At 41.8% G+C, this 12,119-nt stretch overlaps 1 protein-coding gene across 1 annotated transcript in view; it reads right to left on the bottom strand.

The window, feature by feature from the left end:
• The window catches only part of LOC115358028 (ras-related protein Rab-3A), a 28,617-nt gene that overhangs the window by 9,924 nt on the left and 6,574 nt on the right, over positions 1-12,119 (bottom strand). Inside the window, exon 2 of the mRNA XM_030049803.1 lies at positions 3,128-3,352. Coding sequence (XP_029905663.1) covers positions 3,128-3,352 — 225 coding nt within the window. The remainder of the gene's footprint in view (positions 1-3,127; positions 3,353-12,119) is intronic.

Here is a 12,119-nt window from a genome sequence, read left to right as displayed (position 1 = left end):
CTGCGGGACACTTCACTTTTTCAAATGTGTCTAAAGGGCTCGTCTCACATGGCAAGTTACACAGCTCAAGACACAGTGGCCACCTAGAGGCACAAGACGCTCATTACATGAAAGACAGTAAATTTCTCCAGGCAGGACATGAAATATTTTTACATGCCTTCATCAAAGATAGTTACATCTGATTCTGTGTATTGATAGGTGCATATAAGCTCCTCAGAAACAGTGACGTTTAGAATTTTTTTCTATTTAGGATTAAGATTAGTTAAAAATGACAAATGCCATGATTTCAAGCTCTAATATGCATGATGTGCGGTATAAGATGAGGCTATTAAAATTAAATTAACTGCACACACTTAGCAATAAATGTACATATGTTGACGTTTTAGCTCATGAATCCAGAAAACCAGTCCAAGCGTTTTCTATTTTATTCCACTTGAGTCTGAGCGCAGTGTAGGATGCAGAGAGGGTGGGGGAAGGGGAGCTGTGTGTGTGTGTGTGTGTGTGTGTGTGTGTGTGTGTGTGTGCGTGTGTGTGGGTTATCCACTCAGGGAGATGTGTAGTAATGGGGGAGGGGGAAGCAGGACCGAGTCACCCATTTCTCGTGCTCTGATTGGCCGATCTGCTCTTTCTTACCAGAGGCAAGACCTGGTAAAGGCTGACAACAGAGGCAGCCCTGCACGTGCATGCACACACACACACACACGCACATGCGCGCGCGCACACACACACACACACAAACACGCACACACACACACACACACACACACACACACACACACACACACACACACACACACACACACACACACAGTATTCAGGCCCACACGCATGCAATTTATACACACACACTCATACACTCACATGCATGCTATGAAACTCACAAACTCACACACGTGATGAAACCAACGGGGATCGGCATACACCATACATATGCTCTGTCTGCTGCACAATATGTTGGAGTGAAGACTGCAGTGTAAGACAAAAACGGCAACAGACGAAGACATTTCTTTAACAATCTCACCACGTCACACTGAAATACCCTGGAGCCCTGCAAGAAGTGCAGAAGTTACCGGATCTTTCCAGATGAACAGAAACAGAACAGGAAAAATACAGTTTTAAACCGCAATTTTAGCAAAACTGTTGTCTGTGTGAACTCAGCAGTCATTTGTGCATTTAAGTTTTGGAAGACATCTGTAAAGTGATGTTAAATCTTCTTTGAGAAGATTGAGGTGGTTATTTTTCAGAATGTTAGCTGGGGGGAAGTCCACCTCAGTGGCAGGAGGCTAACAGTTAGCATTTGGAGCATCCAGCCAGTATCCAGCACTCAGTAACAATGAGAGCAAGATAGCACCACTACTGTCCTACAGAACAGCAAAATGGGCGAACTATCCCTTTAATTCAATGGCACATATAAGAAAATCTGGTTTCACAATGTGTTCAAGGTTATGTATGCTATTTGCGCCATGGCTGCCTTTCTGTTGTAACTGTCAGATCCCTAAATAGCAGCACATTAATCTCATTTTTCAATCCATTCTAGTCCAGTCTAGCCTGTTCTAGTCATGTTGCATGTCCACATGCAAATAAGTTATGGATGTTCTAAGACAAATGGTGACAAATGGCCTCTTCTTCTGTGGGAGAAAATGCCCTGGTTTCTATAACCATCCTGATTACCAACTTTTTTTGTAATTATTATTATACAAGGATACAAGGATACAAGGATACAAGGAAGTTTATTTGTCATTATACAACAGGTTGAATAATGAAATTAAAGTGTGGTTCCCTCTTGATTGATTAATTGATTGTATAGAAAATAAAATTATTAAACATGGAGGAGTGCAGATGGTGCATTTAGTAGTCTCACAGCCTGAGGGAAGAAGCTGCTCTGTAGTCTGGTGGTACGGCAGCGAATACTTCTGTATCTTTTGCCTGATGGCAGCAGGGTGAACAGGGTGAGGCTTTTTTATTATTTAAAACTTCACCTTCGTGGAAGGGTGGGCTGTGGGTTAGAGACTGTCCAATGACAAGAGGGTCACAGGTTTGAGCCAAGCAAGAAAAGCCTCAATATCCAATAACAAGCACCTCTTAGAGGCCACTCACACTGGCAAGTTTGATCCGCGCCCAAGCGCGATTGCCCCTAAAATCCGGATTCTTTGACCAGTGTGATCGCTCCGTATCGTGCTTGAATACAGTACACTTCCCCCGCTCTGGCACGGTTGGAAGGGGTGTGCTTCAGCGCGGTACGGGCGCATACACGAGCACATGCACGGTCACGCACGCAGTGCGCGGACGTAAATCATGCAACTTTCCTCCTGCCTCTGCAAAATTGTTTAATGTGCGCAGCTTTATTACCGGCGAATGGCCGCGTTGCGCAATCAATAATCAACCATGTTGTCTGTGTCTGTGTCCGTTGTGCTGCTGCAACCACGTATAAACAAAAGTCGGTTTATAATGTAAGTACAGCAGTCTGTGTGCGGAGATCCGGTAGACCTGGTGCTGGCCGGCACCGCGTTGGCACCGGTCGGCACTGGCCGCGGCACCGCGCGGTGTGCGGCCACCCGGTCTGCCGGATCTGACAGGTGCCGCTCCGATTGTCAGTTGGACCTTTCTGAAGAAGGAGGAAGTTACCTCCGAAACTGTCAAGGTAAATAAACATCCCATGTCTGATTAAAAGGACCAAAAACGTTTTTTAGTTAAAAGGAAGACATGATGTATTTGAACTACATTGATTTATAATGACGTCGGGCCATGCCTGTTGTTGTCGTATTTCAACGTGATGACGTGCACACCGGGGGCAATCGTGCTTGGGCGCGTTTGGGAAAAAGGTAATGTGAGTGCAGGCCAGCCGGGGACTGGGGAGGGGGGGATTTTGGCTTTAGCACGATACGGGCTCAAACTTGCCAATGTGAGTGGGCCCTTACTCACCGCAGCAGGACTTAAATCCTGCATATTCAAATGTAAAATACACAGTATATTTGTATTTTTGACTTCAAGAACTCAATTCACTTTTATTTTCTTCTCTTCTGAACTCAAACCTACCAGGTGGAGATGTTGCCACTTCCAAGGTTTTACAATGAAGAGTACGAGTGCAGATTAACATAAAAACATCATCCCCATCATCAAGTCTTACCCAGATCTGTAACTTGATCCTCTTGTCGTTCCTGTAGATGGTCTTCACCTTGAAGTCGATGCCCACCGTGCTGACGAAGGCCGGCGTGAAGGAGTCGTCGGCATAGCGGAACAGGAAGGAGGTTTTGCCCACGCTGCTGTTGCCAATGATGAGGATCTTGAACATGTAGTCAAAGTTCTGGTCTGAGGACTCCTTCTGCCCATAGGTCGCTGTTGCTGAGGCCATCTGCGAACAAAGGCAGAGGTTATAATAATATAAGATCTTTTTTTTCTCAACCTTTCCTAAAAAACAACTTGCAGTGTAGTACCTGTATGGCTTTTGCTCTGTCTGCACTGAGGTGGATTAAAAAAAAAAAAAGTCCATACGAGAACATGTTTTCGTGATATGAGCATGCATTGATAACGTCTTAACAATGTCCAGCTCAGAAACAAGGTGAGACATTTATATGGGCACAGGATGAGGTTGAGCACAAAGTGACGACAGCGTTTTTTTTTTTTTTTGTTTGTTTTTTAAATCACTCTGGAGAGGGTTTTCAAGAGGGTGGATTTTTCAGGGATCCAAAATACCCCTGCCATCTGGACGGAAAGTTGAAACAGAAAGAAAAAGTTCTGTTTTAAAAAAAATCTTCATGTGGACGTGGCCTCAGAGTTTCAACTCCCGCTGCCACCACCATGGATTAAAAAGGTCCAACAGATGAACATGTTTAGGCTGCATTTGGCAAAATCTTTATGTGAAAATAAAAAATTGAAAAAAAAAATATTTTGGTGTCAGAATGGTCACTGCTGGGAAACTCCTCACTCCACACACAGGTGATGAACCTAAACCTGAGAGTGAAACCCAAGCCTTTCTCCTGAGCTGCAGCACGAAAGTGTTGCATGCTACCTGCGGTATAGCTCAACCTCTTCACAAGAAAACATTTAGGTCAGATGACCATGTCAAGGATGATTTTAGGGATATCAAGTCTAACAGAAATGTTTTCCCACATTAACTTTTTTTCTTGGAACACTGCAAAAACGCAAAATCTTACCAAGATTATTTGTCTTATTTCAAGTCAAAAATGTCTTATTTCTAGTCAAAATATCTCATTACACTTAAAATAAGACATGATCACATCAGAAGTAAATTGTTTTTAGACAATTTTCACTTGTTTCAAGTGAAAATTCACTTGAAACAAGTGAAAATTTGCTTGTTTCATTGGCAAAATTTGCCAGTTGAAAAAGCGAAAATTCACTTGAAATAAGTGAAAATTAGCTAGAAACAAGAAACAAATTTTGCCAATGAAACAAGCAAATTTTCACTTGTTTCAAGCAAATTTTCACTTGAAACAAGAGACAATTGTCTAAAAACAAGTTACTTCTGAGGTCATTATGTCTTATTTTAAGTGTAATGAGATATTTTGACTAGGAATAAGACATTTTTGACTTGAAATAAGACAAATAATCTTGGTAAGATTTTGAGTTTTTGCAGTGAACCTTTGCATCCTAATATCCAATGTCCGCAATTTGGCCTTTATTCATTTTTCTATTAAATTTGTCTGCTAGGCTTGGATACCTCATTTCATCATTAATGCTTGATGATGTTACGAAAGAGTTTTAGAAATGTATTATATGAAATTTTAGGGGAAAAAAACTGTCATTTGCCAATTAATATTTTTCAGTCCTGTTCTGGTTCTATTCATTATGGCTTATAGACAATGATGTTCACAGGTATCTTCTGGTCCAATTTGTTGCAGGAGGTTCTCATCCTCCTAATTCTGTACCCCTGCTTTGACTGTGTTTGTATGCCCTGATGAAGCTCATACTCAAACTGCTGGCATTGCAATAACTAAATATTTGACATTGTGTCAGAGCTGGATTGTGTGACTCTTCTGGTCCTTCTCTTGCACGCTATTTTTCGAGTTGACGCCTCACTAATCTTGGTCTATGTTCCTGCTCTGCGCTGCTTCAACACAATCATTTCACTGAGCAAAACCTTTTCACAAAAGCACCTTGATCAGTCGTTACACAGTGTCTGTCCTACACCACAGTATCAAATTGCTGTACATGACCTCTCACACTCCAAATAGACCGCTGTATTTCCAGCGCCTGTGACAGAAATAAAAGTAATAAATATCAGAACAATGTATTAGGAAACCAAAGCATAGAACTGGAGATTTAATACCACAGGGGGACTCTGTGGTCTGCGGCCAAAATTCAGCTCTGCTGGGGATTAAAAAAGGGAACGGCTCCATCCATCATGAGACGCAATCCGCCGGTGCTGCTGACCGGGGCCGCACACTATCGGTCGATACATTCAACTCTGGAATGGGCTCCTGATGCCGAGACCCCAGCAACACTCGTAATGACCATTTTATCATCAGCAACAGCAAGATTCATGTGAGGACCAGCACACTGACAGCTCTGAAATACACAACAAAACCACCTGGCCACTGTCATATCAAATGATACATCATCTCCCAGTTTACAGTTTTTCTTGGATCACGCTGAAGTAACATGCTGCCTCACCAAGGCCTACAGTACAGGCCAAAAATTTGGACACACCTTCTCATTCAATGCGTTTTCTTTATTTTCATGACTATTTACATTGTAGATTCTAACTGAAGGAATCAAAACTATGAATGAACACATGTGGAGTTATGTACTTAACAAAAAAAAGGTGAAATAACTGAAAACATGTTTTATATTCTAGTTTCTTCAAAATAGTCACCCTTTGCTCTAATTACTGCTTTGCACACTCTTGGCATTCTCTCGATGAGCTTCAAGAGGTAGTCACCTGAAATGGTTTTCACTTCACAGGTGTGCCTTATCAGGGTTAATTAGTGGAATTTCTTGCTTTATCAATGGGGTTGGGACCATCAGTTGTGTTGTGCAGAAGTCAGGTTACTACACAGCCGACAGCCCTATTGGACAACTGTTAAAATTCATATTATGACAAGAACCAATCAGCTAACTAAAGAAAAACGAGTGGCCATCATTACTTTAAGAAATGAAGGTCAGTCAGTCCGGAAAATTGCAAAAACTTTAAATGTGTCCCCAAGTGGAGTCGCAAAAACCATCAAGCGCTACAACGAAACTGGCACACATGAGGACCGACCCAGGAAAGGAAGACCAAGAGTCACCTCTGCTTCTGAGGACAAGTTCATCCGAGACACCAGCCTCAGAAATCGCAAGTTAACAGCAGCTCAGATCAGAGACCAGATAAAAGTTCTAGCAGCAGACCCATCTCTAGAACAACTGTTAAGAGGAGACTGCGCCAATCAGGCCTTCATGGTCAAATAGCTGCTAGGAAACCACTGCTAAGGAGAGGCAACAAGCAGAAGACATTTGTTTGGGCCAAGAAACACAAGGAATGGACATTAGACCAGTGGAAATCTGTGCTTTGGTCTGATGAGTCCAAATTTGAGATCTTTGGTTCCAACCGCTGTGTCTTTGTGAGACGCAGAAAAGGTGAACGGATGGATTCTACATGCCTGGTTCCCACTGTGAAGCATGGAGGAGGAGGTGTGATGGTGTGGGGGTGTTTTGCTGGTGACACTGTTGGGGATTTATTCAAAATTGAAGGCACACTGAACCAGCATGGCTACCACAGCATCCTGCAGCGACATGCCATCCCATCCAGTTTGCGTTTAGTTGGACGATCATTTATTTTTCAACAGGACAATGACCCCAAACACACCTCCAGGCTGTGTAAGGGCTATTTGACCAAGAAGGAGAGTGATGGAGTGCTGCGGCAGATGACCTGGCCTCCACAGTCACCAGACCTGAACCCAATCCAGATGGTTTGGGGTGAGCTGGACCGCAGAGTGAAGGCAAAGGGTCCAACAAGTGCTAAACACCTCTGGGAACTCCTTCAAGACTGTTGGAAAACCATTTCAGGTGACTACCTCTTGAAGCTCATCGAGAGAATGCCAAGAGTGTGCAAAGCAGTAATCAGAGCAAAGGGTGGCTATTTTGAAGAAACTAGAATATAAAACATGTTTTCAGTTATTTCACCTTTTTTTGTTAAGTACATAACTCCACATGTGTTCATTCATAGTTTTGATTCCTTCAGTGAGAATCTATAATGTAAATAGTCATGAAAATAAAGAAAACGCATTGAATGAGAAGGTGTGTCCAAACTTTTGGCCTGTACTGTATGTGAGACACGTTTCCTCAGTGATGCTGGACAGTTCAAACCATGTGGTTGAAAACTGACACGCAAAATGATAAGATGACTGTACGGCATGTTTGATGATTATCAGAGGGAATTCATTGTTATAAAATGAATATGGAGTGTTGGAATAAAACCCCGAATATGAGGACATGAAAAGTCTTCGGGCATTCAGACAGAGCTGTGCAGGATCACAGGAATCAGAAACAGAAGATAAACTGGGCTTTTTCTTGAAGGTTTAGGATTTTTTTTTATAAGCCTATTCTACTTACATGGTTCAAGGCATTTCTCTCTCTCTCTCTCTCTCTCTCTCTCTCTCTCTCTCTCTCTCTCTCTCTCACACACACACACACACACACACACACACACACACACCCCTTTAAAACCAATCCTTTATTTATTCTAAAGGAAGTGATAATCCAAGAGGTGGTCCTCTACCAAAAAGGGACCAGAGCAGATGCAGCATGCTGTCCTTTTTTGGTGGAGGCAGTGGATTATCTTGTGGCTTTACTTTATGGAAGAAGCCAATAAACTGAAAAAAAATCATTTATTATTTACAGTTTTTTTTTTTTTATTGGCCTATAAGCTTCAGCTAAGAAAAAATAGTTCACTGCTTTATTTTGTACAGTTGTTTCCATCCCTGCATTGATAGTCAAAGCAAAGAAATTCATATCAGATTTAAACGCTGAGAATGTGAGTTTTTTTTCCAGGGTGGGGGTTGCTGTCGTGTTGACATTTCAAAGTGGCCTATGCCAGCTATACAGGTCATGACCTTCTTTTGATGCTGGTGTTGTGAGTAAAAGGCCTTTGCACACCAGGTCTGTATTTTTCATATGCGTTTTTTTTTTTTTTTTTTTTAAATCCATCATCCGTTAACAATTGTTACACACAGAAACCTTGTACCCTGAGACCGATGTGTTTTATTATTCTACTCATTCTGAACTTCGCAATACAAGACAATCCAGCCAATCCTGAGAAGCCCAGTCAAACCAATTCTGAAAACTTTGAAGACAGACAAAAGTGTTGGAGTTGGTGTGTAAATGTGATTGACACAAGGTCAGGTTATATTTATTTTTAAACTTGCAACAGTTTCAGATGAAAAATATATACTTCCTTAACCTATCAAAGTCAGTAATACATAAAACACAGTCTAGCTTGTCTGTTAGGGGAAACTGCACTTTTGGCACTGACTTAAACTGGGCATTTCTAACACAGGAGGCTGTTGTCGACCTGCAAGGCACAAAACCACCAGCATGAGAGCGACGCGAACACACTGCTCGGTAGAGATCGATAGGACTGGCCTCTGAAAATGAAAATGTAGCACTGTCCCTTCAAGTGTGGGACAGCACAGATAACAGCAGCTGCAGGTCCTGGGCCACAGCCGCAGGCCCTGGCTCTCTCTCTCTCTCTCTCTCTCTCACACACACACACACACACACACACACACACACTCACACACACACTCACACACACACTCACACACACTGTACGTCAGCTGGAGCAGCACTGAGCAGAGATCTGCTTATTACACTGTGTAGCGACCTTGTAGGGGGAAAAACTACGGAGCTGGGGGAACGGGGGGTAAAAAAAAAAAAACACACCAAAAAACTCAGACCTTCTGAGATTAAAGTCACAAGTTTATGAAAAACTCATAAAAATAGTTTTTCTTTTAATTTTTTTTTTCTTTTTTTTTTTTGCCAAGGAGCCACATGGCTTGACAGGCCTGCAGCTGATGATCTCATCAAATTCTACTTTGCAGTGGGATGCAGTAAGAACACAATTCTGCTGATTTTAGCCCAGAATCAAAATATTGGTTTCCTCTGAAACAGCCCAAGTCACGGCAATGTCTCCTCAAACTCCAGATGAGAAGATTGTGATTCTGGGCTCAAATCACCAGGATTTCATTCTTACTAAATCCTAGAGTAGAAGAAAAACACACTCTACAAAAATATTTTTCTGGCAAATTTGTGAATTCAAATTCACAAAAAATATTTTTCTGGCAAATTTGTGAATTCAAATTCACAAAAAATATTTTTCTGGCAAATTTGTGAATTCAAATTCTGTGTTTTTTTCTCTGAATATTACTCCTGGAGCCCTAATACTCCGCTGTAACCCTGTTTCAGTTGCCCGTCAGAGACAAATGAATTTGAATTATAGTTGCTCAGATGTTGAGTCATTCACATCTGGAACAGTAACCATAAAGATAACTATAAACTATAGTAATACACTGCAACATAGCATTCACACAATATCTACACACAATATCTGAGATGGGTTGCTCAGTAGATGAAGCTTCACATCACACAGCTGATGAATCCTCCCTTCTATGTTAGAGCCTCAATTTGATTGGTTGATAATGTTTTATCTTTGTCATTGTGTCAAAAACAGATTGCACCATTTGCACCATTGTTCTGCTGTCTCTTGTAGTTGCTGCTGTGGTGATGACACAGGTGTTCTACTTACAATTAAAATCTTTTTTTTTTTTTTTATAATTGTTCGACTTGTCTTTGGAGCTCTGATGGGAACGGGCCTTCACACTGTGATTGTCCAGGCCAGCTCCCACTGTGAATGTGTGAGTGCATGAAAGTGGAGCAGGGCGTTGCTTAGACAGAACATGCACGCTCAGCAAACCTTCTCTGGATAAATAAATTGTCCTGACGTGTCTGAACCTCCCCCACCTGCATGACGAGAGCATGCACATGCACGTGCACATGGACTCTGCGCATGTGGCCTTGCTGGCTAGATGCTGGGCTCCATGCTAACCGGAGTCAGGCAGCACATGGGCTCTTTAGGGCAGGGTGACTTCGGCTCGCCGGGACTCAAAGGTGCTCTATATTTAGCGCGTTATCTCGGCTCGGCTGCCTCGCAACACTAGAAGTCCCAGGGAAAAAGGCACAAACAGAACGCTGTGAGCTATCGGTTTACATGAAGGAGCACAGAGATGCTCGCTAAATAATGGAGAAGCACCGACCCTTCCTCAGGACACTGTTGACTGGTTATGCAAGGAGAGTGATGAGGCCGTTTGAGATGTGAGTTAAGGATCTCTGTGACTCAGCAGTCAACAGCAGCCTATATGATGAAACTGGAGTTCATACAAAAGGCAGAGGGTGGCACAGAATCATGCTTCTAACCTGAGCGAATGTATTCACAAAATATATGAAAATATCAAGTAGTATAAATAATGCTGGAATCAGAAACCATACATCACATTTTGTTCATTTCTGAACTTCAAAAACAGGAACAGGAGTTTTAGATTTTTGTCACATTCCTTAGAGGGTACAAGAGGGTACAAAACCATAAGAGCTGGCTGTTTTCTGTTGGGCTGACAACAACTTCTGCCCTGCCTGTGAAACCACTTCCTCCCACAGCTGCAGCAGTGAACTCCACTCTGCTGTGGAAACATGTGAACTACATGATTTATCTAGGAGCTGGAGAACTGTGCAAAATACAAACTCCAGCACTCTACGAAGGACATATTTCACTGCAAAATGGAGGAACCATCATCTGAAAAAAACACTCTGGCAAAAAAGCAAAGCTCACTTTTGGATGACCCTGAAGTTACTAGCTATCATGAGACATTTGTCTACGAAACAGAGAAATTTTTAATATGGTGCACAATAAATGTCAGGTAGAATTTCCTCATCAGAATGGATGCAGTTGCTCATATATATGCCCATATTCTGAATATGGCTGCCCTCACTTGTGATTTCCAAGTCAGTTCTTATCCTGGAGATAAGAACTGATCTTATCCTTCTTTATTTACCAATGAAAAAAAACAAAGCGCATTGATGCTATCTGGATTCCCAGCATAGATATTGGCTGGGCTTAATTCTTCCTTTTTAACACCACAACAACTGGACTGCCAAGGAACCCAAAGGGGCACAACTGATGGCACTGAGGGAAAATTCTTCTTCTTCTTCTTCTTTTTTTTTTAATCTGAAATCATACAATGTTTATACCTAAATGTTATTCTCTATTAAGCCAAGCCATCCTTGTGCAATGCAAAGTAATTAAATGTAATGATTGAACCCACAATTATGCACTTGGGATCAGCTGATGGTGCTGGAGGTGTGTTAAGACCAGCTTGACATGAGTTTCTGTATCACTTAGTCTGCTCAATGGTGGGAGCACCACACTCAAGTTGTTCACAAGCACCATGTTCTCAGAGTTTCTCAAAGACTGTCCAATAAACCAGCTGCTTGTGAATCATGTGACTTCTCTTTGCAAACCCTCTTTGGCCGCCGGTTGGTCTAAACACTTTAGACACAACATATTTGATTGTGGATATCAAAATATTACAACCAATCACTTGCTAAAATCTAATGACAGCCCTTTCTTTTGGCTTCTTCCAAAATTTAAATATTAATATAAACGGACAAGAGGGAGAAAAAGTCAAGGTAGACAGAAAAAAATGTAAAAACTCTGACTGACCACGAACTGGCAGTGTGATCCCACCCTAACAAGCTTAGGGGTTTGATACCCACGGGGTCCACCTCTATTAAAAATGTATCTACTAAAAGATAATTCCAGTATTTTTCAATCTGGGCCAGATTTTTCGCCTTTTTTCTTTTTTCTTTCTTTTTTTTTTTTTTTTTTGCCACTGACAGCTTCAAATTATAACAAATGCCAACAACAACTCAGGTAGAAAAACAAGGCTCAGGTTGAAAAATACTGGAATTATCGTTTAATGGTGCTGTTGTATGAAGGTGTCAGCTCTGTAGATGCTTCAGCGTGTGTGCATTTTATTTATTGACGAGAAACTTCGAGCTCAGCAGCATTCTTTATGTCCACAATCTCTACTGCTCCTGGGAACTTATTGATCTTACTCAGTCCGTGTAAGCAC

This window comes from Myripristis murdjan, chromosome 4 (assembly GCF_902150065.1).
Source record: "Myripristis murdjan chromosome 4, fMyrMur1.1, whole genome shotgun sequence".
In the NCBI taxonomy this organism is placed as follows: Eukaryota; Metazoa; Chordata; class Actinopteri; order Holocentriformes; family Holocentridae; genus Myripristis; species Myripristis murdjan.
This window is presented reverse-complemented; position numbering and strand designations above follow the sequence as displayed.